At 41.9% G+C, this 24,550-nt stretch overlaps 6 protein-coding genes across 11 annotated transcripts; 4 read left to right on the forward strand and 2 right to left on the reverse strand.

Moving 5' to 3' along the window:
• Window positions 1-98: 98 nt before the first annotated feature.
• On the forward strand, window positions 99-2,548 carry c21h16orf91 (chromosome 21 C16orf91 homolog). 2 transcript variants are annotated; one of them, XM_046376776.1, is made up of 2 exons: window positions 99-593; window positions 1,343-2,548. In XM_046376776.1, the coding sequence occupies exons 1-2, from the start codon at window positions 499-501 to the stop codon at window positions 1,668-1,670; spliced, it is 423 nt and encodes a 140-aa protein (XP_046232732.1). In that variant the 5' UTR covers window positions 99-498; the 3' UTR covers window positions 1,671-2,548. The 2 variants fall into 2 exon arrangements, with proteins under 2 accessions (XP_046232732.1, XP_046232733.1); XM_046376777.1 differs by having other exon boundaries at window positions 1,346-2,548.
• On the reverse strand, window positions 2,326-4,208 carry h3f3d (H3 histone, family 3D). The gene is made up of 4 exons (XM_046376778.1): window positions 4,072-4,208; window positions 3,152-3,294; window positions 2,877-3,030; window positions 2,326-2,784 (listed from the first exon to the last, which is right to left on the reverse strand). The coding sequence occupies exons 2-4, from the start codon at window positions 3,277-3,279 to the stop codon at window positions 2,656-2,658; spliced, it is 411 nt and encodes a 136-aa protein (XP_046232734.1). The 5' UTR covers window positions 3,280-3,294; window positions 4,072-4,208; the 3' UTR covers window positions 2,326-2,655.
• A 1,275-nt stretch (window positions 4,209-5,483) lies between these two features.
• On the forward strand, window positions 5,484-7,659 carry c21h8orf33 (chromosome 21 C8orf33 homolog). Its single transcript, XM_046376727.1, has 5 exons — window positions 5,484-5,692; window positions 6,032-6,513; window positions 6,602-6,692; window positions 6,880-7,026; window positions 7,257-7,659. The coding sequence occupies exons 1-5, from the start codon at window positions 5,665-5,667 to the stop codon at window positions 7,469-7,471; spliced, it is 963 nt and encodes a 320-aa protein (XP_046232683.1). The 5' UTR covers window positions 5,484-5,664; the 3' UTR covers window positions 7,472-7,659.
• A 602-nt stretch (window positions 7,660-8,261) lies between these two features.
• Window positions 8,262-13,510, forward strand: anks3 (ankyrin repeat and sterile alpha motif domain containing 3). 2 transcript variants are annotated; one of them, XM_046376725.1, is made up of 16 exons: window positions 8,262-8,416; window positions 8,833-9,030; window positions 9,146-9,344; window positions 9,604-9,725; window positions 9,801-9,882; window positions 10,045-10,162; window positions 10,278-10,427; window positions 10,733-10,858; window positions 10,954-11,069; window positions 11,164-11,328; window positions 11,460-11,584; window positions 11,681-11,822; window positions 12,195-12,468; window positions 12,561-12,632; window positions 12,720-12,811; window positions 12,898-13,510. In XM_046376725.1, exons 2-15 carry the CDS (start codon window positions 8,864-8,866, stop codon window positions 12,800-12,802), a joined length of 1,941 nt encoding a protein of 646 aa, XP_046232681.1. In that variant the 5' UTR covers window positions 8,262-8,416; window positions 8,833-8,863; the 3' UTR covers window positions 12,803-12,811; window positions 12,898-13,510. The 2 variants fall into 2 exon arrangements, with proteins under 2 accessions (XP_046232681.1, XP_046232682.1); XM_046376726.1 differs by lacking the exons at window positions 8,262-8,416; window positions 8,833-9,030 and having other exon boundaries at window positions 9,205-9,344; window positions 9,608-9,725.
• Window positions 13,511-13,834: 324 nt separating this feature from the next.
• On the reverse strand, window positions 13,835-21,818 carry wdr24 (WD repeat domain 24). 4 transcript variants are annotated; one of them, XM_046376720.1, is made up of 12 exons: window positions 21,690-21,818; window positions 20,694-20,772; window positions 19,895-20,379; window positions 19,426-19,603; window positions 18,592-19,264; window positions 17,866-17,978; window positions 17,618-17,745; window positions 17,406-17,510; window positions 16,948-17,285; window positions 16,439-16,623; window positions 16,065-16,219; window positions 13,835-15,405 (listed from the first exon to the last, which is right to left on the reverse strand). In XM_046376720.1, exons 3-12 carry the CDS (start codon window positions 20,373-20,375, stop codon window positions 15,344-15,346), a joined length of 2,418 nt encoding a protein of 805 aa, XP_046232676.1. In that variant the 5' UTR covers window positions 20,376-20,379; window positions 20,694-20,772; window positions 21,690-21,818; the 3' UTR covers window positions 13,835-15,343. The 4 variants fall into 4 exon arrangements, with proteins under 4 accessions (XP_046232676.1, XP_046232677.1, XP_046232678.1 ...); XM_046376721.1 differs by having other exon boundaries at window positions 21,633-21,712; XM_046376722.1 differs by lacking the exon at window positions 21,690-21,818 and adding an exon at window positions 21,273-21,571.
• Window positions 21,716-23,850, forward strand: zgc:112496 (uncharacterized protein LOC541336 homolog). Its single transcript, XM_046376728.1, has 6 exons — window positions 21,716-21,865; window positions 21,974-22,123; window positions 22,612-22,705; window positions 22,885-23,044; window positions 23,219-23,371; window positions 23,573-23,850. The coding sequence occupies exons 2-6, from the start codon at window positions 21,999-22,001 to the stop codon at window positions 23,752-23,754; spliced, it is 714 nt and encodes a 237-aa protein (XP_046232684.1). The 5' UTR covers window positions 21,716-21,865; window positions 21,974-21,998; the 3' UTR covers window positions 23,755-23,850.
• The last annotated feature ends 700 nt before the right edge of the window (window positions 23,851-24,550 follow it).

A 24,550-nucleotide genomic window follows, 5' to 3' on the forward strand; every position in this document is an offset into this window, starting at 1 on the left:
ACTAATGACTGAAATTTCATCCAATACAAAATACCATTGAGATTCATTAAGTTGAGTTATTATTTTTTTTTTTTACCTTTTACCAGTTAGTTAGCAGTTGACAAAACATTTCATATAGCAGGTAGGCCAAAATGGGAATTTTTACTAAGGTTTCCGTGGCAGCTGGGTTTAGGTAAGGTTGTTATATGCATATATAGGCTATTCTGGTAAATACGTTGAAACGTTTTTTCAATCCCAACACTATATTAATAGTGGTAAACAGTATAAGACGATAATAACGATATGTTCGATGAGGATTAGTGAGACGAACTCTGTCCAGTGATTTCGGAATTTCCCTTGCGTTTTAGTGGAACGGCTAAACCAGCGTTCAACGGCGACTCCGGAAAGAATTCAGTGTTGCACAACGTTGAGTTACATGACCTAACCAAGGTGCATTTGATAACAAAACCTTCGGTTTCTTTGACCTGAAGTCGGGTATCCTAAGATGATCAGTTGACCATGATGTCGACAACAGCAGGACGAATTTTCGGTGGACTGACGCGCGCTTTTTCCGGTCGAGTGATATTTAATCTGAACACCACTTCGACCGTAAGGTGAGTGTCTTGGTAAGCTACTCCAAATCACGCTACCTCAGGGTGTCTCGTGACTCAGTGAGAAGGTTTATACTTACTATGATTGTTACAACAAATTCTATAACCTTCAGATTTTGTCAGCTAATATGAAATTTAAGATGTGTTGTGTCTGTGAATATTTGTTACTTATAGTTTTAAAAGCTGTGACCGTATTTGCATAAATGGTACTTCTGAAGAAGTTAGATAGAGCCACACTTTTCAATAGTTATCAACCAAAATATCTGATCCCATAGATACAGTTAAGTTGATATGTTGTTATGGAAGGTTCTGTCTGCGGAGTGTTATCAGACAGTGCAGTAGGACCTGATATTGTTATCAGATCGCACATTTTGGAGTTGGTTCTACTGACATTGACCCAATGATTTTGTTTGTACTTAAGACAGTACAGTACATGACATCTTGAGTTATGCCTGCTTCCAAGGCTTACATTTATGACTTGTAATGTAGGTCTACCTATGTCTCTGTCCATTAGAGCAAATGCAGGTTTGCCATGGCATCATCACTGTCTGGTATATGAAAGCTAAAAAGATTAAAGATAATATATTGTGTGATTTGTGCAAGCACACATGAAAATTTTCGTTCATAGTTATTAAGTGTGCACAGATGTACAAGTACAACTCAGTAAAGTGTGGAAAGCTACTTTCCACACTTTACTGAGGCAGTGTCTTAACTAATGATTAAATGATGAAATAAACTTATCCTTCTCTCAGCAGACTGAACGGTGTGCGGTCTCTTGCTCTGACCTCTCAGAGGACAGCAAAGTCCACAGATGACAATGAAGAGATAAACCCTGAGCCCATCAAGTTCTCCACCAGTAAAGCCAGTCACAGATCCTGGAAAGTTCAACAGTCCTTGGGGAGCCAAGAACAGCGACCATGGTGGAAAGTCCTCCCCATCAGCCTATTAACCATCAGCTTCCTTCTGTGGTGTGTACTGAGAGAAGAGACTGACATCGATGCAAAGCTGGAACAGCATCTGTTTACCCATTTACCAGGCTTCCTTCAAGATGAAGAGGAGGGGGAAAATAAACCAAGCTAACAAATGTGGGACTCTGGATGTTTGTATTTTAGGCTGTATTTATTGTCAAGTGTCGCTCTAGTATTTTTGACTGTGATACTGAGTTATTGCTTATCACTGAAAGTGTAGCAGTGAGCCCATCTAATGCTATGGAAACTCAAAATTCTTTTTTCCCCTAAAGAAAATGTTATGCACCATACATTGGTTGAGCATATGTGGATTAAAATGCCTTTATTTGTACTTGGGTATGGTATGCCTGTCTATAAGTGTCCTTAATTACATATTACTCTGTGTCTCAGAAATACTTAGATCAAAATGATTTACCTGTTGCACATGTATTTTCAAGCTAGTGGGACTTCAGTTCTGTGAACTGAAAGCAGGTAACCTGCTGCCAGAGATGTCAGTCTGCTCTTGCATTACAAATTAGGTTATACAAGTTAGGATATTTCCAGAAAATTAAGGGACTATTGAGTAATGATGCTCTGAAACTGTATATTTAGCCTTAGTTACCAAGTGTACAAGATCCAGTGTTTTCGGTTGAACTGACCATGACTCCTCGTGTTGCAGTTTTAACCACTTTTTAAATTTATGTTCTTAGACACACAGTACAAACACTGATCGACCCCCCCACACACAAAAAAGAGAGTAAGAAAAAAAAAACAAAAAAACAAGAATCTGAGGTAGCAGAAAGTTTATTTACAGCACAACAAGAAATCCTATGACATGCACACACAGGATTGAAAGGTACAGATTCTAAAATTGAGTTGCAGACCTGAGAAAGGCAGTGGAATATTGTTTTTAGCATTTACACAGATTAAGTTCTACTCTACAATGAACAGGACAGTGTTGAGAGGAAAGAGTGAAATGACAAATGAAGTACAAAAAAACATGCCCAAAACTACAAATGACAAATTAGGTGGCACACATGCTGGTAATAGTTCAAGATTTACAAAATAAACCCCAATCAATCCCACCCACCCCCACTAAAAAGGTAAAATCCAGTCGTTTATGCGCGCTCTCCTCTAATTCGCCTGGCCAGCTGGATGTCTTTGGGCATGATGGTAACCCTCTTTGCATGAATAGCGCACAGGTTGGTGTCCTCAAACAGTCCAACCAGGTATGCCTCACTGGCTTCCTGCATGGGGAGAAGAAAGTCAGTTATACTTTTGAAACAAATGTAAAAGTAAACTTGTTAAATAAACAATATGTGTAACACAAGCGCCATACCTGCAGAGCACCAATAGCTGCACTCTGGAAACGGAGATCTGTCTTGAAATCCTGAGCGATTTCCCTGACCAGGCGCTGGAAAGGGAGCTTCCTGATGAGCAACTCAGTGGACTTCTGGTACCGACGGATCTCACGCAGAGCAACAGTACCTGGCCTGCAAGAACAAACCAAGTGCTTCTTTTAAGTTTCCAAACCACATCACATCTGTAGCAACAGAAAACTGCCATCACAATAGCCCCTCCACCAGAGAAACCTTATCACTTCTGACTATGTACCTGTATCTATGGGGCTTCTTCACTCCACCGGTGGATGGCGCGCTTTTCCTGGCAGCTTTGGTGGCCAGCTGCTTCCTCGGCGCCTTTCCTCCTGTAGATTTACGGGCGGTCTGCTTGGTACGAGCCATACTTTACCTGCGGGTCTTTAAAAAAAATAAAATCAAAAAAGTTAAACGACAATTTCAATTCCCTTAAAAGCTGCCCTCGTTATTATACTTAAATAGACCGCTTTACCGCCTCAGTGACATATACCCTATAGCCGCGGTGTCATTATCAGTCAGTTATGACCCTCGTACTAAAAGAATAAAGCAAAACATAATTTCCAAATACATTTTTCACAACAAACCTTTCTATCAGCACAGACAAAGCGAGGGTTACATTGACAAAAGTCTCCATTTGACTGCGCAACACTTCATGATCACACAGAAGATACAGCGTCTGTCGACACACCGATGGCTTTAATTTATAAACAAGCCTGTTTTAAGCCCCGCCACCATTAAGCTACAGGGGAAACACACGTTTCTTTGCTGTCGTTAGCAAGCAAATTTAAAGCTAGCATGGACGGTTGCAAAATGGCGCCAGGTAGCCACCACAGTGGTTTACATCAACATTACGACATCAATGCCATTTAAGCCGTTTCGATAAATAACCATACACGTGAATTAAACCTCGACAGTACGTTTAATGTAATATCGCGGGGTTCTTGGAGAGAAAACTTTGTACGGAAGAGCTCAAACGTAGCTAACATTTAGCCAATTGCTACAGCGCGCCGTTTCGTTGTCAAATAGCTAACACAGGACACCAGTCAAAGCGAATTTAACCTTATTAACGACCTGGGAATCAAAGTACATCAAATACTTGATGACTATAAATACCGAACACGGAAACCACAACACCGCTTAGTAACACTCTAACGTTACCTTTGTGTTTATTTTCCGGGAAGACGACGTCCTCTTCTTGCGTGTCGGTTGACTATATCACCCGAGGGCACAGAAGGTGGTATTTATAGCTTGAGCGGAGTGGCTCTCCAAGTCCCGCCTCTGAAATGACAGGATTGGTTAAAACTCAATCCCTGATGGAATGTGATTAGCAGGGGAGGAAAAAAAGGCGGTCGCTGCATCTGGATTTGAAATACAATGGGACAAGAAGTTTCATCTTTTAAATTGAGATATCGACATGTTTATTGCATTCGTTCATTAACCTGAAACTGTCTCTTACTAGTCTGCACAGTGTTCGCATTAACTTTTGGTTTTAAAGCTGTATCAAATTATCTCTTAAAATATGATGCCCACCAATGAAATATCATTCATTAAATGGGACGAAATGGAACAAATGACCCATTGAACAATGGAAAGCACTGAAATCTTAAATAATGGATCGGAGAATACTTGGTAAGTCAGTGCAAAGTGATGGTAGATGGGGAATACTTTACAGCACATGGGCTATTCTGATTAATGTCTGCATTCACAGGCCAGTTGTATTGAGAGTCCATAAAATTATATTTGGGTTCAATCTGCACCCCTGCCAAAGAGTATAAATTAAGTATAGCGTTGTTCATACCATAATACTGTATACACCACCTATATACACAGGCAATGTACCAATAAAACAAGGGTATCTCTGTAGGTCTCTGACAAACGGTTAGGGAAAACCATCACCACAAGTCATTGAGTTAGTACAGAGTACCACAAACAAATTCTGCATCACGCATTTGCTGATAGAGCCTGTTAATTTTATGCATTGACAGTGTTCCTATTGGCACAGAAAGCGTTGAGGAAACAACTCTGACAGGGCAGAGTTAGGCACCAGGCAACAGGACACAAACTGCCTGACCCTTTGTGTCCATGTTGAAAAAGGAGGGCTCAGCTGGGAGCTGATACAGAGGGCACACAGCCCCCAACAACCTGATGACAAAATCAGCTTGTTTCATTGTCTGTGAAATGAACCTTTCCTGTTACTCCCAAGTCAGCTTTATTAGCAACGTTTATAGTCTTTATTTACAGTGTTTACTATTCTACTCTTTTTTTATTTTCCCTTTCATTTTTTTTGTTTGTCTTATTTCTCCCCTATAAATTTTGTTGCTGTTTTTAAAGGCTGTCATTTATTTTATTTATCTATGAGGAATATCAAATCGATCTGTGATTACTGCGTATTTTTATTTATTTATTTTTTTGTTTGTTTGTTTGTCCTGACTAAAAGTAGTTTTTCAATAATATAAAAATGTACAAGTCATACGAGTGTGAATTCACTCAGTCGACCATGTAGGTCACGAGAGCGGAACGACACGCGTTGGGGAAATATTACAAGACGGGCCTATTCTCACGTGACACCAGTGGTAAGTTTCTGAACATAACATGTCTTCATGGAAACCAAGAAACTGCTAGTATTTTTGGAATTAATATCGACTAAAACGTGGCCCATGGACTATGTGTGTATCCCTGCATCATCGAGTTAAATAGTTCAGTCTAACTGGCGCTTTTTGCTTGAAATCCTGCCGCACGGGGAGAATCAGCATGACCGAGCGAAGGCTGCTGTTTCTAGGTACCTTATGTTTTCATTTCAGGCCTTATGCAACATAAGCAAAATGTGTTTCATGCGAGCCTTGCTGCATGCACGAGTGTGGTGTATTATAGGCCGCATTTAGGAAATTTATTTGTTTGGATTTTATATTGTAAGATTGAGAGCGCAGTTCGTCTTTATCTCCCAGTTTGATTTAAATCAAATTAACTCGATTCTTACAAGAGAGCTTGAATGTTTTAATTGACGTTAGGCTCTGTTATACATTTATCTGTGTCTGCTTTTATACATTATTGCAATGCAACACAGTGAGTAATCTGTTTTAATATTTGTGTGTGTGTGTTTTGTATGTTCATTCGACAGATATTGAACCCAAGTCAAACAGCTCCGCTCCTGTCGACGGCAGAGCTGACAAGCCCCTCTGGGTTCCCAGCGACAACACTTTCAGGTTTAATTTCCTCCCTGACAACTCACAAGGATTTCAAGAAGAAACATCTGCATCTCCATCATCAGACAGGACCGAACCAGCAAGGAGCAAGATTACCTTTACAGGACAGGGCTCTGCTTTTGCTTTCAACTTTCAGATTCCTCCTGCTGCACCTGTAGAGCACATGGAGACGACAGAGACCCCAGACACCTCTACTCCAGGCAGCCAACAAGGCACCCAAGGCGAAAAGCCTTCCCTGCTGCAAAATGTTAGCTCTCCACCTGAATCGTTGGTGCAGTCAAAAGCAAAGAAGAAGAAGAAGAAGAAATCTGTGGTGGAAAAACCCTCAGATAGCACGGAGCCACAACAGAAGCCAAGTTCAGCTGAGGGGAGTCAAGAAGGCGAGGACACGGAGCTGGTCAGTATTAGAAGCATTCTTCCAAAGTAATCACAGCGGGTTTCAGTTCAGTTCCAGTTAGCTGATCTGATGTCTGAATGTCTTTCAGAGTGCAGAAGAGCAGCTGAACAGACAGCTGGACTGGTGCATTGAGCAGCTGGAGTTGGGAATGAGGTCTCAGAAGGGCACACCGAAACAGAGTATGATGATTACCTCAGACGTCATCTGTTTGCACTTGGCGCTAAAATGATTGTTGGCTCGTCTGCTCAGAGGTTTAATGTTGTAAATATAGGCTCAAATATAAAATACATTTGTGATATGATTACTCTGACCATGTTCTGAGGTGCACAAATGCACCAAAAGACTGAATATTTTTTTCCTTTGCAGAGGAGGAAGCCTCGCGTGCCCTGAAGACTTTACGAAGCTCCAAAGCTCCTCTGGCCAAGAAGAGGCAGGTGATGAGAGCTATGACTGGAGATTACAGGAAAAAAATGGAAGAAGAGAAGACAAAGCAATACAAACTTATTCAGAATGGTGAGTCGATTGTAGCTGTAAGGGTTGACCAATTAATCGCTTTGGCTGATGTTGTGGTATCAGTCAAAAAAACAGCTAACAGCTTTATTTCTCCCTTCAAACTATTGTTATTATGTTGACCTCAAGTAGAGTGTACAGTAAAAGTTTCTCACATGTAAAAAGATCCATGTTGTGAAATTTTACATGTGGTTGAAGTGCCGTTAATTGACAGATTTCTCTGATCCCATCAGAAATTGCATCAGCTAAGGTCAAAGTTGCATCAGAGTCTCCAAAAAAGTGTGTTTTCCACCGGAGAGCTGGGGTTAAAAGCCAGACATCAGCCACACAGGAGAAACTGCAACAAGCTGAAGGCCAGCAGACAGACCAGATATCACAGACTCAAGAGGAGGCATCAGCGTTTGTCTTTACTCCATCCAAGGAGGAGTTTCGATTCAATTTTCTCTGATTTATACTCTGAAGACACCTCTCTGCGTGCTGGACATTCTTTGAGATAGAAACAACAAAAAACCCCTGAAACGAGGGGCTCCACTGGAGATGATGGGAGAAAAATGTCACTTACAATCACAATGCGAATATTAAAACATTGAAAGTCATTATTTGTAACATATTTCGAAAAATAAAAAGTTTTGTTTTCATTGTATTTTTAATCTGAGTGTGGAAATGTGCAACCAACCAGTTAAAAGTAAAGCATCATTTGTGATAGTTTTACAGAAGGCCTGTCCAATACTTAAACATTAAAGGTTGCATGTCAGATATAGTCTGCTTAAAGTTAATTATGCTTTTACACCTGTCATATTTCTAAACGTGAGGTTAATAAGGGGCAGTCTGGTACTACTACACTGAGGCATAATATGTAGCAACTGCTAAATTTCATTTTCTCCAACCCAAAATGTCAGTATGTGATGACCTGGGAACGAGACTCAACAATCGACTATCGCAAACACAGCAAAATAATAATAAAATACAGGCAAAGGACGTGTGTTTGATGATAAGTGTGATGTGTGAGAGGATTTTTTTATGAGCATACACGGCTTTTATGGACGTTTCTGCATATTATGCTTTTAAAGATTTTTAAAAGCCATGAAGAGGTGAAAAAGTTAAGTATTTTAAATACCAATATATGTTCAAAAAGCTCAAATCAATAATAACATAAACTGTGTGACTTTTTTTCCTTCCTTGACACCAAGGTTCGGAAACAAACAACTAAAATATTTTTTTACCGGGTGACAGAATAAGTTTAAAATGTGATTGGCCAGTAGATATGTTTTAGCTGTGGAAAAGGTTAGGCAGGAAAGGGCGGAACATGGTTCAACTCGAGCACAAATGAGTGTGACACACAAAACAAAAAAAGTTTCATACGCTGAGAAGACGCTAACGTTGCCTTTTGACTGTAAGTATTTAACTTTTGACATTCGGCTACATTGTAATATATTAGTTCGTTTAGGTTGTTGCCTTACAGTTTGAAGATTTCATATCATTAATAGTTAGTTTGGTTTCTGTATCGTGAGGAAAAGTTTCTAATGGGCTTTTTCGCCAAGCTAGCGTTCAGCTAGCCAAAAGAGCCAAGTTGAGAGTTACAGCAAGTAAAGATATAAATCCGCCGGAGCCTTAAGTAACTGTAGGTCAGAAGTTGGAATAGTTAGGCTTTATTTGAATGTTTATCTCAAGCTAAATGCCACAACTCTAACCACTCTCGCTTTCTGAGATTCAGATAACGTGCCTTTAAAATCAGAATTCAAGGTTTGGGCATCATTTCGACTTTGGTTCACGGTCGGTGCTCAGTCTCGGGGCCTCCTCTGTTTTCAGGTGTGTGGAGGGGCGAGTGAAGAGGCAGAAAATGTCTGAGCTAAGTGACGAAGCCAGTGAATCAGAGCAACTGGGTGCTAGCCTCTCCCTGTGGCTGGGTGACTCCCTGGTGCGACCTGCGGAGCTGGTTGTCCCCCTGGACCTACACACCGCCTGCTCCATCGGCCAGTACGACGTGGTTGCAGAGTGCATCAAAAGGTGGGTGACTCCACAATAATAACAACAGTTTCATGCGCTGTGGTCCTTTCTTCCACAGCCTTTGTGGCACATTAAACAATGTGTATTGATAACTATGATCTTGGTGTCTTTTCAGACGTGAGGTGGACCTGGATGGCAAGAACATTGGTGGGTGGACACCACTGATGTATGCGTCTTACATTGGCCACGACAACATCGCAAATCTTCTGCTGGAGGCTGGTGTGAATGTAAATGCTACTACAGCCAAGGGATTAACCCCACTGATGCTGGCTGCAAGCTGTGGGAATGAAAGTATTGCATACTTTCTGCTTCAGGTACAAAAGTTCAGACAGTTCACGCTAGGCTATGTTGGTGTATTTAAAATCGCAATTCAGATGTTTTTATGTTCATGTGGTTTTTTTTAATGCAAAATCACCATGCAATATGGCCACAATTTACAGTGACTAAGTTGATAAAGTTTCAGCATCTGCATTCTTCTATGATAAAGATAGGAGGACGGTTATGTTATTTTCTTGATAAAGTGTACTTTATTACTCAGAGTATAAAATGACTTTAGTTTTCTTACCTCAAAAGCAAGGTGCTGAGTTGGAGCTGAAAGACTCTCGAGGCTGGACCGCTCTGTTCCACTGCACGAGCACAGGCCACCAGCAGATGGTCAAGTTCCTGCTGGATAACAATGCCGATGCCAATGTCAAGTGAGAGTCTTCATTCATCCCAAAACTACTGCAACACTTTAGTCAGACAGAGGTTCATCATTCTTTCATCCACAGGGAGCCAGGATCTGGTTTCACTCCCCTGATGGAGGCTGCTACTTCTGGACATGAAATCATTGTTCAGAACCTGCTTGATCAAGTGAGTTGGTTAACTCAAAAATATGATCTCTGCTATTCAAAGACAAAACCACAGCCCCTGAAATTTTCTCTCTACTTAGGATGGGTGATGTTTTTTAGACAAAGAAGAGTCTCACTCAGAGGTACCGACTTATGATCCTGACATGTTTTATTTATTTAACAGAAAGTTAAAGTTGATGATCGCAATGCTAAAGGAGAGACTGCCCGTGCTTTAGCCATGATGTACGGTTATACCAAGATCGTCAGCCTCATTGACTCACGTACTCCAAGGATCAAACCAGGTACTTGTTTAAACAGCTTAATTTCTCACTGTTTATTTATGTTTAAGATTTTTTTATTATTATTATTTGATTTTTCTTTTATTATATTTTTATTTTGTGTGTTTCAACTTGTCAGGGCATTTTGAAGACATGAGTTCCTCAGAGGATTCGGACAGCGCACCGCCAAGGATAAGGCAGAGTCGAAACAGAGCTAAAGGCATGAGCATCCATGATGGACCCCAGGCCGTCGCCAAGTTCCGAGTAGGATGCACCAGCAAACTGTGTGGTAGTGTCACATTAGACATCCAGTCAACCTGTATTCATACACAGTCACAAGGCCTGTAGTGCTTCCAGTATTTTTTTTTATTAGGAAATATAATTAGTAAGTTACTTTGTGCACAACAGAAAGTTCTTTCTTTAGTGTTGAAAAAGAGATCACAGAAATTATTAGAAAATCTGACACAAATTGAGATATTTGCAATTAAGTAGACAGCTTTATGCTGTAAAAAAAACAAAACATTCACTTACTGGCATTTTGCCATTAATTACTGTGCAGGACAGCAGTTTGTTAATACTACTTTATCCTCACAGAACCTGCTACATTGCCGCCAGGATACACGACATACCGTGACACTGGTGAACGGAGTGAGGGCATCTGCTACCGTGATGTGACTTCACCCATCAACGAGCTGGACGGCCAGAGCAACAGCAGCAGAGGTGAAAAGCAGACGATTAGCAGAAATCTGAAATACATTCAGAAACCAAGTAATATTAGCTGCCAGTGAAATTCATTTTGCACCTTACCTCTACAGATGACAGTCCATTCTTTGACAATGACATGCCCACCATGAGGAGCAGCAGCAGCAGCAGTGAAGGCCTGCCTCATGTGATGGGCCTCAACTGGGAAGGCTCTGTGGAGAGTAATGAGGTGAACACAAGAGCACAGAAATCCCACTGTTTTGGAGTCAAATTCCAGATTTGATTTAAACATCGCAGCAACAGAGTGTATCTTTATCCACCAGGACTCTGACCAGTGCAAGAAGAGCAGCTCTCGCAGAGTCAGTAAGGGCCATCACTCAAAAGGCAAGAGTCGCCACGGAGGCAACGATGCCGCTCACTCCAGCGGTACAGCAAACTGTGGGATGAGGTCACATATTGGTCTTCCACCCTCCTACACTGGTCCAAAGGCAGGTCTACCTTTGCTCACTCTTTGACGAATCAGTAATATAACCTCTGACAGTGTGAGAGTGACTCATGGGCAGGTTATTCTTGACTGTCTTAAGTTCTTGACAAGCCCGGAAATCCTCTATTCCTGTAGGACCTGGCAGAGTTCTTGGACCAAATTGGCTTCTCTAAGTATCTCCCTTTACTAGAAGAGCAAGACATTGACCTGCGGATATTTCTCACCCTGACTGAAAATGATCTCAAAGAAATAGGGATCACGTAAGAGACCTCTGGCCCCTCTTTCACATTTACCCCAGTACATACAGTGTTTGCTTTCGCATGGTATGAAATGCTGAATCCATTCTTGCTCTGCAGATTGTTTGGACCTAAGCGTAAGATGACCTCGGCCATTGCAAGGTGGCACAGCAGTGCTCGACCACCCAGCGATGCTCTGGAACAAGCTTATGCTGACCAACTTGAGGCTGAGATGCAGGAGATGGCCATTCAGTTGCATAAGGTAACTACAAAGAAAAAACTCAATGTAACTGTTGTGCAAATATTTCACATTTTTGACTTTACATATGTTTACACTGTGGCTTTTTAGTCTCTTGTTTTTTTTTACACACAGTCAATCTAGTTGACCTGCTTTCTCTGCACTCTATTGTACTTTCTGTAGCATATGTTAGTTTATTTAGTATGTTTAGTCTATTTTTCCCCACTGACAGTTGTGCCTTGTTTGATTGTTTGTTTGCTTACTTTTGAATAACCTACACTGCTGTTATGATGCTTGAATTTCCCTCGGGATCAATAAAGTATCTATCTATCTATCTTTCTTTACTGAACTGAACTGAAAATCCTTTTCCTGCATTAATCTGACACACCTGTGAAGCGCTGTGAGGAGATGGCGAGCCTGCAGAGCCAGGTGTCTCAGGAGAAGGAGCTGCGTACTGTGATGGAGGGATGTCTCATGGAGGACAAGATGGCATGGAGGAGGGTCCATGCCGAGCTGGTAGAGAACCACCGGCTGGCTCAGGAGATGACCGCCACACTGGCAGAGTTTAGGGCCTGCCACACTAAACTGCTCCCCTGTTTCACTACTGATGAGGACAGCAGCTCTTATACTGGCATGGAAGATAAAATAGAAGGTGACACTGGTGTTCCAGGTGAGTTGAGGTGCCCTGTGCTGGATGCCACCTTTTACATTTTGGAATTAAAAGAATTAAAATGAGAAAAGTAATTTTGCCTCTCCTTACAGCCAGCGAGGGCCTGCCACGCTCAAAAGCTGCGGAGCTAATGAAGAAACTGTATTCTTATGAGGAAGAACTGGGTAAGAGGGTGTAATGTTCAGTGATTAAAGTGCTTCTGTGTTGTCAGTGAAGTCTAATGCTGGTGTCTGGTTGTTTCATCATCACAGCAGGGACCCTGCAAACTGTGCTTCAGAGTCTGAGGCGACTGAGTGCCCCTGAAAAAGTCTCAGATAGCTGGGAACGGCCTTAACCTCCAAAGGTGAGTATTTACAACAAGCTCTCACAGGGTGGATGGGTGGAAGTGGTAAAACAAGAGAAAGTAACTCTAGCGTCTTGTCTCTCAAGAGGCTTTTGCCAATACTTGACGGAGGGTGATCTAACCACCCTGAACAATCTCACGGAAATGGGAGAAGGCCAAAGACAAGGCCATCCCTGCTGGACCAGAGAAGCCTGCCGCTCCTCTGATGGACCAGAACTCCCCATGCGTGGACAAGGCCAAGAGGGACGGCAACCACTACAGGGAAGTGACAATCAGGCAGGAAGGGTACCTGGCCCTCACACGCTTGTGCTGGTATTTACTGGACTCCTGTAGCTGGGTTGTGAGAATGCTTAGAGAGGAGAGACTGATGTGACTGTGGATCAGAGGCTGTAATACTGTGAAATGATTCTTAAAGAACTGCTCTCTCTTCCTTCATGAAATGTTCATGCCACCAACCGAAGGGATATTTTATAACAGAAGTCAAAATGAGTAGTTAGAAGTTCTGCAGAGCTCTGTTTTAAAATAATGTCCTGCTGAATGCATTTTTTAGAGCTTAAGATCAAAGTAATGAGTTAAACCTGTCAGTTAATCATTATCCTTATGTTACACCAGGAAAGGTGTTTTCAAGCCATTTGACTGTAATGCTGTAGACACTAGCATATGTAGAAGCAGAGTTATGACAATAAAATTTACAAATTACCACAGTTTCTAATATTTTTTTAAAGTACAAACACGTGACAGTCTAGTTTGAGATTTCACTCCGCAGTGCAAGTGAGGGGTTGGTTATGATTCAGTGTGTCCACTGTGATACTTCTTAAGTGTGATCTGTTTTACCCTGAAATCCTCCCAAATCTTTAACATGCCAGATAGTCTAGCTTGGATTTGGTCCTGACTTAAAACCTTGTGAGGGCGGATACTTCAATACTGTGTCATTTTTCTACTTGTACGCCAATGTTTAATTTTGCTTCATATTCTTTTCCACAAACATAATTACGTGCCAAAGCACCAATTTCAGCTCAAGGAAGATGTAAATTGGAAATTTACTGCATGTCCCACAGACAAATCTTTATGTTAAAGTTACAGTGGTGAAGGGTGTTTATGTGCACATGTGGACAGAATTATCCAAACAGTAAGCAGAGGGGGGAAAAAACAGATCTACCCACTGGCAGCTTAGTCCTTTCAGGAGACATTTTATGATCATTTGTAGTAAAGAATTGAAGAGGTCAAGTTATAACACTGGAAGGATCTGTTGTTTAAAAAGAAAAAAACAAACAAACAAAAAAAGAGTATGTCTTCATATCCAATGATCAGGGGGGATCATTTTCCTGGAACTTATCGTCTCCTGTTAAACTTCAATTGAACATTGTTAGTGGTTTCTTCTTTATAAAACCCTTGAATGTAATTTGTGGTTCTCATTGGACTCTACCTGTAAACAGGTGTGTGAAATAACAAGACATTTTAACATTTATTTTAGAGTCTGTCTCCTTAAGCAACATTGAATATCACCCTTATTTCCATCTGTATGCTTGTCTACTTTATTGATGTGGTCAAAATGTAAATTTCTAACACTATGGGTGAGCTCTGTGTACACTGAGCCTCGAGGGTCAGGGGATCCCCTCCTTCTAATTGTTGGGATGTCCTCATGCGGAGTACATCTGAAACTCCTCTACTGTGCCCGCAGTCTTGGCAGTATATCGATGTGATGACAGTTGCTACTCTGCGACAACCTTGGCCCGATATGTATGTTGGCTGAGTTTACGTAGCTTTAGCAGCTGATCAGCCTCAGGCCTGTGGATTTCTCACACATCATTTTGTGATGTGTGAATGGGAAGGAAAACTCCCAGAGATGACGATTACTGCACCAGTGATGTTTTGCGTGCCAGGATACAGGATGCTTTTGAGTCACTAAACCCTAGATGAGGTTTCAGCAAATAAGGTCAAGGGGCAGAGGACTGTCATCTACCGTCATCTACTGCTGCTGATTTACCCTCTTGTTGGCAGTCGGCAGTGAAAGACAGACTGTAAGCGTGGCCAAATAAACACAGTGTTGAGACTGGACTGCTAAAATATTCTCCATCTCACAGTGCTAATTTACTCCTGTCATGAATGTCTGCCACTAAAACTGACAAACAGACTCTAAAATCCTCCAACCAGTTGCCATCAAGCCACACAGTACTGGGATGTAACAGGGATTCTTAGTTACAGTCAGATTTCACCCAAGACAAAGCTGGTCTTTTGAGGTTTATGTGAACTGAAGATGTCTCTGTTGGCTTCTACACTTATTTGTAGTGCATCTCACCAGCAATGAGCTATACAAACTAAGATAAGCAAATAACTGTTACTCTGAGCAGCACACGTTGTGTCTGGCTGGTAGACTGGAGGCTCGAGATGTTGGCAGGTTGCCAGCTGGGATTTTCTGAGCCCATGAGAGTAAAGTGCAGCTGGGGGAAAGTAAATAAGTAGTCCTCTTTTCTTCTCACTAAGGTGCCCTCGAGCAAGATGTTTTTATCCTTACTGTTCCTGTGGAACTGCTCAGCAGACAAGAGTAGATGGCTGGATGTTCTGGTCAGCTGCCAGGTTTGAATGTGTGCAAGCCGAATGAAAAAAATGAAGCTCAGTGCAAGCCCAAGTGAATTCAGTCAACATTCAGAGAAGCTATTTATACATTCCTCTGTTAAATCTAGATGACAAAACAGACATCACAAGTCCAGAGCAACTTCAAGTGTCAATTCAATATGTATTGTTTGAACAGAGAGCCATATAAATTAATTCAACATTATCTACAGTCCTTTGAGACAAGTTGTGAGCATTATGTACAAACATAAACAATCCACTTAAGATGAGCAGACAACTGTTCCTGTACAGCCTACAGAGGGAGTTTAAAAAAGTCTGTAAAATGCAGCAAGTGTGAATTCACAAAAATATTGTTATATTTCTGAATATCTATTGTAACATCTGCTTATATACAAATTCACTAACGGTTCAAATTCACCAGTTCCAATACAAATTATGAATCTACATGATTGTGTTTGCTTTTGAATGGCTGCCCAGGAGAGCATATGTAACCCTCTTCCACCGTTGACTCAGACAATCAGAACCTTCAGTTCAGAAACACACAGAGCCGTCCTTTTTTCCACATGACAGGAGGAATGAAGACATCTCTTTGGTCTGTGGTATGAGTGAGGATTGATTCCCACTCCCACAGAGCACCAGCTGTGTGAACTGTGCTTGCGATGAGCTTAGGTGTACTCACACAGGTGACCACAGCCTGCAGGACAGTGGGCGCTGCTCTTGAGCCAGTTCATAATGTGCTCCAGATGTCCACCGTGGCTGCAGCCCTGACACCACACGAACAGCCCCTTCACCACATGGTGGCACACTGCGCAAACACTGGCACACTGGTGGCACCTGGAGGAGAGACACATGGCACTTGTCAGAGGCCGGCTTATGTCAGAACTGAAGTATTATTGAGTGTTATTGCATTTAAGACAACATAAGAGGCAGTGCAGACAGGAATTACAGCCAGCCGGCAGAGATCCCAAGTAGTCCTGACCAAGGAATAGTCCACTACACATTCATGTTCATGTACAAGGCTAAACTAACTAAACGGTGATGCAGTGTTCATACCTGTCACAAATCCAACCCTTGTTGCTCATTGGCCGCTTGCAGTTGCTGCAGTTGATGTGTAGTGTTGTAGATGTCTGGTTTAGGCAGGTGATGGCACTGCATGTACTCAACTTGATGACCTCATTGGACACGTTCCACAACTCGAATCTTTGCAGCAGGTCTATGTAGGACATGTACCAATGCTCCTGAAATGGAAACACAACACTTTCAGGTCTTCCTATTTGGTCTGCTCAGGTCTTCCAAACTGCAGTCGTGGCTGAATTTTGGGACATGGGTGTTTTAGTAGGAGACAAGTAAACAATTTATAACTGACAGTCATACACAAGTTCTAAAGAATCGCTAAACTTTGCTTGAATTTTTTTTCACATTCACATTTTGAGCACAATAAAATCAAAATTTTTTATACTGAAGTCTTCATTTATGTGTCTATCAAGTTTTAGTCCTCTGCTGTTGTATTTACATGCAGTTTTTACAACATTAAACAAGACAATAGTGTTTATTTATCTGACCTGGGTGAGGTCGTCGATCTCTTTGCGTATGCGGTCCCCCAAGACGATAAGCACAGACACGGCCATCTGCACGTCACCCTGCTCAGCGTAGTAGCTCAGCATCTCCCGCACAATGGGGCAGAAGAAGCTGGCAGGTAGATGTGGGCAGAACAGCGGCTGGGAAATGGAGATGAGTGAGAAGGACTCGATGGGCGTCAGACAAGTGACCTCTGCCTCGTTGCCGCTGACGTGCGGGGAGTCGGCCTTGTCCTGCTGAAGGTGCTCAGGAGCAGATGGGTTGTCCATGATCTCGTGGCGCAGCTGGAAGGCCTCCTGGGGCAGTGTGTACTCCTGCTCCTCTGATAAGACAAAAGGAGCAGAGATCAGATAAATGAGCGCTGAGCATGGAGGCAGTTATAAATAGCAGTTACTGAGGTAAGCAACTGTTTAATTTTCACAGAGATGAGAGCGTGACTGACCCGTTTGGTTGTCATGCTCCATAGAGTAGAGGTCGTCGTCATCTAACTCTGCATCACCGAACATGTATTCAGCCTGGCCCTCGCTGCCTTCCGTCTCCTCGTTCTCTGAAGTGAAATTGAATGAATGGCTTATTTATGTGAGTCTTGAATATCACACAAAGACCACACGGACAACAAGACTGGCTTCTAGAAATTTTAACGGCCACTCTCACCTTCATTATTATTGCTGATGTGGGAGTTCCCAGGCTCCAAGTGGATGTTGTCCTGCCTGCTCTCACCTTTACTGCGCTCCAGTCTGCTTTCAGTGCCCATCCCTGACCCCATTTCCTTCATGCTGAAACTGAAAGCATAATGGACATGCACATTAGATAACTTAGTCATTTACACACTAAACACTTAGTTAAGTGTGTAAATGACTGGCGTCGCTGTTGTGTAATGGCACACTAAAAAGCTTGTTTACCTGTTCATTAAGGGCAAAGTACCCAGTTTACTGAGGCTGTGGTTTAGACCGGGTGTTGTGAGGTTTGCTGGGTCAGAGAACATGATTCTCAACATGGTCCATGTTGTGGAAACCTTTGTATTAAAGAAAAAAGAAGGGCTGTTCATAACACACGCCAAACACAATTATTAAGTGTAGGTGACAGGAACTGTAATCACATTACTTTTTCAGCAAGTGGAACACAGCAACAGGTTGAGAAATCAGATCACAATCGCAGACCTAAAAGGTCTCTGATTATATTTTTTTCTGGTGATAATCTGGTATTAAGTCTACAAGTTCATTACCTAAATAACCCTCGCATAGTCACATCAGGGCTTAGGGCAAATGTAACAAGCAGTAAGTCAATGAATCGATCAAATAACCAAAAAGACAACAGGATATTTTACCATTTTTCATTTTGTTTAGATTAAATGACAAACGTGTTGATTCAAGCTCTTCACATCTGAATCATTTCTGATTTTCTGTGATGACCCTGGATATCTTTACGTTTTGGGACTTTTCCCTGGACAAAACCAGACATATTCAGTCATCACTGCGAGCTTATTTTTACTGACATTTTTAGACCAAATGATTAATCATTAATTAAATGATTAATGTATAGATTAATAGAGAAATAAGTAATTACTTTTGAAAAGAGAGTAATTTCTAACACTTAAGAACCGTGAATCCTGTACTGATCTGTCTGACCTGAGGTCTTTTTAGCTCCTGGGCCACCTTGGCGTTGTGATCACACAGCTCACCAAACGGCTTCCCACTAAGGAGGTAGAGTTGTGCTGTCTTGACAAACCAGTCCATGCGGTTACTGTCCAAGTCTGTCTCAAAGACACTAAGTGCACTGGACACATGGGCAAACTGTTCTGTCGGGTCAGGCTTCTTGAAGAAAAAGATGGGGTAGCGGCGGTCGCCTCCAGGGTAAGGCTTTCTGTTGGCATCACTGCTGATCAGGCTCTCCTTGGCTGCAAAAGCCAAGTCACCAAACAGTCCGAAGCACAGACCCTCGGGGTTGGCCTTGTCCACAGGACGAGTGGCGTCTTTGAACATGTGTTGGTAGAGTGTGCTGTCCTTAGAGCCAGACAGCAGGAAATAAGGGTCATGCTGGTGGCGCCACACGATCCCAGTGGTCACATCCTTGTGTTCCTCAAAGGTGGCGAAGGGAATGAAAGGTCTGCGGACATCCCACACGTAGATGTTGTGATCCACCATCATGGAACAGGTGGCTAAATGAAATTTCCTCTCGGGTCTCCACTTCACCCGTGCAACTGAGGCGATAGTCTGGACACAATAGACTTCCTTGGCCCGGTTAGTGGTCATGTCCCACACTTTCACCATTTTGTCCCTTCCCCCAGTGGCAAGCCATCCCCTAAAATGGAAATAAAGAGGGGAAAGCTATTACCGAATGACAATAATAAAAAAAAAAAAACCAAACAAACGACTAAGGCACCACTAAATGCAAGTGACACTATGACCCAAGATACCTCCAGTTTCTCAGTTGGTTTGCATCTCAAGGTCACTTTCTTTTACCTGTCATCAGGGTGCCAGTCGCAGCAGAACACAGGACCAGTGTGGGCAGTGAACATTCGCTCGTAGCGGTCCGGTCTCCTGATGTCCCACAGCTGGACGTTACCATTCTCAAATGATGCAGCAAAAGTGAAATAATCCTTCATGCTGAACTGGACGTCCCTTACACTCTCTGACTGACCTAAAACAAAGCCAGTGGTGGGGGGATTAATTAAGCATTAAGAACCACAGATATAGTTGTTTTCTTATTTTTAACAGGAAAAACATTACTTCTGCTCCAACACATAAGCAGTTTTATTTGAATATATACTTGAATACATACATACATAGTGTCAGTATGTATTCAAATGCTCAGGATAATTTCCAAAGAATTTCAGTAAACCACACTATAAAAATATATAAAGTGAAACTTTATGTCATGCAAAACACAACACTATAATTACACACATTTGCTCATAACTTAATATTCTACCTGAGAAAGTGCTGACAGACTCCTTCTTGCGCAGGTCGAAACACTTCATGAATCCATCCTGCGAGCCACTTAGCAGCATATAAACCTCTACGGGGTGGAAGCACACTTTGTTGACAGTCCGTTTGTGCTCAGTAAACAGCTGGTCCTGTTTGTTACGAGAGGGTTTTCCCAGGTTCCAGGTGACCACTGCCCCATTGGTGGCCGCCGTGGCCAGCAGGTTCTCCTCCATCTGGTGCCACATAACATCTGCGCAGCTGAAGTTGAGAGAGGGTTTACGGCCGACACGCAGATTCAGCTTCTCCACAAACTGCTCCTCCTCCAGCGCGTAGACCTTGAAGATGTTGCGGCCGGCTACCACCACCTGCGTGGCGTCACGGCACACGCTGATGGCGTTGGCAGGAGCATCCAGATGGCAGAACATAGTTCTGCCATTGATGGTACTGCTGCTGAGGGCTGTGGTAACCCGTGACATCTTCTCCATTTTCCTGGTGCAGACAACAATTATTTCACTTGAGCTCCGAAACAATAGAAGGCAGAAGATGCATCAGGTGAACTACAAATTCCTTTGCTATTTTTACTTATACATAACTGCTACAAAAGAAATCTGAGCAAAGCGTAAAATGATTTTAAGGCAGTTCATCAATCCACCAGAGGGTGGCACTCAGTAAAATAGGATGGTAGTTTTACACAGCACCTGCTGTAGGAAGCAGGAGAGGTGGCAGCGTGTCACAGGCATCATCAATGCACAGTATTACATGTACTTCAACATTTTAGAGAATGAAACAGATGCGGTACTCACTTGGTGAAGAACCCCACGCCTTGTCAATGTCTGCAGCAGCACAGAGCCCTCTTCATGTGCTCCCATGAGAGCCAATTTGCTGGTGAGAAATCAGCAAGTGAGTGACACAAAGCAAAAAGTCTTGAGTTTATAGTTAGGACATATATGTTTCATGTACCAGAAACCAACTTAAACGACATCCAATTTAAAACGCGATATAAGCTCGACTCGCCTACGTTGCATAGACTTTAAGCTGAAAAGTAAAACCCTAACATTAATAATCACATAAACTGAGGATTCTGATTTCGCCATTAACGTAAGCATGTAAAAAGATGCCAAATTGTTCGTTGTATTTACTGGACAAACCTAGAAGTCAACAGATAACAACACATACGGTGAAATATTTAGCTGCACAAAGCCACGTTTATTACACCGTGATAAACCCTTTGAGATCTCGTTTACAAAGTACTCCCATAACAGCATATCATTTTACACATTTACACATTACTTTAAGTTTTAAGTAGTATCAGATGTCCGCTGTAGTTGTGAACCTCTGTTTAGTCTGGCTACCGCGTTTTGTATGTGCTGATTACTTTCTACCTCGTGTTAGCTATGGATAAACAGCCGTGTTGTCCTCACGTAAAAAAAAAATGATGCGATGAAACGAGCGATCCCAACTGGGTGACTCATTCTCTTCCTCAAAGTAACGCTACTAAGATAGACTACCAGTTTCACTGTTTCAGATTCGGTTTTCCCAATGGTTTCAAATCGTTAGCTCCGTCAGGGAGTTAACCTGCTGTGTTGACAACACTTAGCTGTACTCTCTCTGTGCAGCTGCACTGACACCATAAACACGACAGGAAGGTAATGCTAATGCTAGCTGGCTAACCTAGCTACAAAGAAGAAACGACGCAAGTTCTACAATTATGTCAGACGGATTGAGAAATGTAATAAATATACCATACGGGATAGCAGTTTCTAAGCAAAGACAATAACAAGGTATTTTAAGGAACAAACCTTCTGCAACTGTTGCTCGCTACTTGTGGTACCGGAAGTAGTACGCTGTAACGTCATCTCGCGGGAATTCAGTGTGCCAAAACGGAAGCGTCGTCACAGGACTACACATGATTCAAGTGTTTCTAGGACACTATCGACTTCTTGGTGGTGTTAGTTTGTCTTAGGTGTCGATGAAGGTGAGTGATGTATTTGTTGAATCAGAGGCATTCAGTGTGAAAATAACACGTTTAATAAATTCCATTCCTGTCAAAGAGAGGCTTTGCAAGCTTTGTTTTTGTCTGTAGGTGATGGTGTGAGTTCTCTGCTGCCATGAGTACTCTGTTTGCCTGTGAGGATCCAGCAATATGGAGGGGTGTGTTTGTGAAATACTGGGATGTGGTGGAGGCTAAGGCCAAAGGCAAGAAACCTGGAAAGCTGCTGAACCTTGACAAGTGGTAAATACCCTTTCATCGGTGTCAAAATGATACCAAATTTCCCCAAACTCACTCATTTCAGAGCTGTAGCAGTTTCACACAACAATCCCAACATCAAAGTCCATTTACTTGTATATCCAGGGCTTTCAACTGTACCACAGTGTCTTTATTCACAGAGTGGGTTTGTTCAGTTTGTTGAATGTTCCAGCTCAGTAACTTTTATTCGATTTCATAAAATACTTGTAGTACTTCCTGTAAATGTTCACTTGTTTTATCTCTATAACAACTGAGCAAACTCCACCTGCTGATGAAACAGGTAGACAGTAAAAAGTTGAAAAATCTGGAAAACGCTGCTAAGTGGGACTTTGGTTTGTTTTGTCCAATCTCTTGAGCTGCTTTTACAAATGATTTACATTGTGTTTTTAATATGAATGTTGGTATTTAAAAAAAAATCATTCTTGAGTAAGATGAGAAGTGACTGATCCTAATCTGTTTGTATTTGTGGTAAGGTACCAAGAGGAGCTGCCCACGCTGATTTCAAGTCGACCTGACAAACATGTCACTCTGTCAGAGCTGGTGAAACTGATGGAGTGGAAGCTCACTGTGAGTAGCATCTAGACACTAAATTATAATAATCCCAAGGAACTTTAACGCACCCACGCAAAATGTCACACTGCTCCTTCTAACATATAGTATAGTGCAGCTTTGAAGAGGCTCTGACAGTCTAAAAGCACTCAGTGCATCAGCTGTGTCCTTGAGAGGCCCCATGTGCTTTTCTGCAGAGAGGGAAGTTCAGGCCACGGCTGCAGCAGCTGGTGACTTCCAACAGTGAGGACACTGTGGAGAAATGTTCCAGAAAGGCCTTCAGCCTCCTGCCCGATGTGCAGGCAGCAGTCGCAGAGCTCAGCTCACTGAAAGGAGTGGGCCCAGCCACAGCTTCAGGTTAGCAAATAGATCAAAACTTAAAATTCATATTGACAAAATGTCTCTGTGATCCTCTTAATGCACAAAGTGATTGCTTTCTCAGTATGTATGCAGTCGGACCTCCTGTTCTCTGTTCTCACTTCAAGGCTGCATTCAGCTTGGTTTTGAGGCTGACTGTCAGTTCTGCTCTAGCTATATTGGCAGCAGGAGCTCCAGAACAGACTGCATTCATGTCTGATGAAGCCATGGAGAGTGTACCAGGACTAAAGCCCATCCAATACACGGCCAAGCACTATGCACTCTACCTGGGCAAAATGGTTGAGAGGACTAACAAACTAAACAAAGGTGAGTCACCAGTACACATGCATTGGTCCGCTTTGGCATTATAGTGTTGTGGATGCATCTGCATTCTGAATGAAATGGAACTTAATGTGGCTGTTTTACCCTAAACAATAGAAAAAGTTAAAAAAAAAAACTGTTGATGTATTTTCTGTTATATATCTGTGTAAGCACTGTATCAAAAAGGGTTTTCCCTCTCGTTCTCAGTGGATCCACAGCAGGACTGGACGCCTCACAGGCTGGAGTTGTGTTTGTGGGCGATGACCATAGCCAAGCAGCAGCAGCTCCCACTTCTAGAGGATGTTGATTTGAAGGTCAGCAGTGTGTCACAGAGGTGCCCAGACACTGACACTGGCCAAGGACCGGCAAAGAAGCTCAAAACAAGATAAAAAATTACTATTGCTCTGTATGTTTTACATTAAACTTTCTTAAATGTTGGTCAGCTGTTCTTCCACAAAATAATAAAGCTTTTATATCAAATAGAATACATTTGTCTTTGTTGGAGGAGTTTAGGTTTAGAAATGTTCTGTAAAAACCTACGACCACATTGTAAAGATCACATGAAGAGCTTTAGTTAACATTATCTAATGATCCAGTTTAAGTATGCCAGTCATACAGCCATGACCGTGATGTTCAGGGCTGTAAATAAAGTTATTTAATTAATCAGTTTATTTACTTGATAAATCAAGTAATCATTTGACCTATAAAACATCAGAAACATCAAAACACAGAGACGAAGGTCATGTTGTTAGGTGTCGACCAGTAATCTAAAATTAGTCAGTTTACTGTCATGGAGGGCTAAAATCATCGGAAAATATTTACCTTTGATGAGCTGGCTTCAGTCAGAAAAAGTATTAAGTATCAACTAACTGCTCTCAGCTCAGAGGTAATGATTTTGTACACCCAAAGCAGTAAGATGTTGCCACAGTATTGTTCTTTATTTATATTGTTTCTAAATTAAAGCAAAGTACAATGAACAGTACAAAATAAAACAAAATATATTCATATATACAATATAAAATGGTTCAGTTCAGAACATTTAAAAAGTACAATAGATTGTGAAATAATTAATGAGGACTTTGATATAAATTATCCATTTGTAAATTTAGTTTTCCTTCATTTCCTCATGAGCAAGAGAAAAATAGCTTCTGCTTTTTCTTTTTGTAAACGCTGTGTTGGTACAAC

Source organism: Scatophagus argus, chromosome 21 (assembly GCF_020382885.2).
Source record: "Scatophagus argus isolate fScaArg1 chromosome 21, fScaArg1.pri, whole genome shotgun sequence".
NCBI classification, from domain to species: Eukaryota; Metazoa; Chordata; class Actinopteri; family Scatophagidae; genus Scatophagus; species Scatophagus argus.

Coding starts and splice junctions, on each gene's coding strand:
- c21h16orf91 (XM_046376776.1), top strand. CDS start 499: ATGATGTCGACAACAGCAGGACGAATTTTCGGTGGACTGACGCGCGCT. Junction 594..1,342: donor AACACCACTTCGACCGTAAG/GTGAGTGTCTTG, acceptor TCCTTCTCTCAG/CAGACTGAACGGTGTGCGGT.
- h3f3d (XM_046376778.1), bottom strand. CDS start 3,279: ATGGCTCGTACCAAGCAGACCGCCCGTAAATCTACAGGAGGAAAGGCG. Junction 3,031..3,151: donor AAGAAGCCCCATAGATACAG/GTACATAGTCAG, acceptor TTGTTCTTGCAG/GCCAGGTACTGTTGCTCTGC. Junction 2,785..2,876: donor CAGCTATTGGTGCTCTGCAG/GTATGGCGCTTG, acceptor CTCCCCATGCAG/GAAGCCAGTGAGGCATACCT.
- c21h8orf33 (XM_046376727.1), top strand. CDS start 5,665: ATGACCGAGCGAAGGCTGCTGTTTCTAG. Junction 5,693..6,031: donor GCGAAGGCTGCTGTTTCTAG/GTACCTTATGTT, acceptor TTCATTCGACAG/ATATTGAACCCAAGTCAAAC. Junction 6,514..6,601: donor AAGGCGAGGACACGGAGCTG/GTCAGTATTAGA, acceptor AATGTCTTTCAG/AGTGCAGAAGAGCAGCTGAA.
- anks3 (XM_046376725.1), top strand. CDS start 8,864: ATGTCTGAGCTAAGTGACGAAGCCAGTGAATCAGAGCAACTGGGTGCT. Junction 10,428..10,732: donor ATGCACCAGCAAACTGTGTG/GTAGTGTCACAT, acceptor TTATCCTCACAG/AACCTGCTACATTGCCGCCA. Junction 11,070..11,163: donor GCTCTGTGGAGAGTAATGAG/GTGAACACAAGA, acceptor TTTATCCACCAG/GACTCTGACCAGTGCAAGAA.
- wdr24 (XM_046376720.1), bottom strand. CDS start 20,375: ATGGAGAAGATGTCACGGGTTACCACAGCCCTCAGCAGCAGTACCATC. Junction 17,746..17,865: donor ACTTTGCCCTTAATGAACAG/GTAAACAAGCTT, acceptor TTATGCTTTCAG/TTTCAGCATGAAGGAAATGG. Junction 17,511..17,617: donor CATCAGCAATAATAATGAAG/GTGAGAGTGGCC, acceptor ATTTCACTTCAG/AGAACGAGGAGACGGAAGGC.
- zgc:112496 (XM_046376728.1), top strand. CDS start 21,999: ATGAGTACTCTGTTTGCCTGTGAGGATCCAGCAATATGGAGGGGTGTG. Junction 22,706..22,884: donor TGATGGAGTGGAAGCTCACT/GTGAGTAGCATC, acceptor GCTTTTCTGCAG/AGAGGGAAGTTCAGGCCACG. Junction 23,045..23,218: donor GGGCCCAGCCACAGCTTCAG/GTTAGCAAATAG, acceptor GTTCTGCTCTAG/CTATATTGGCAGCAGGAGCT.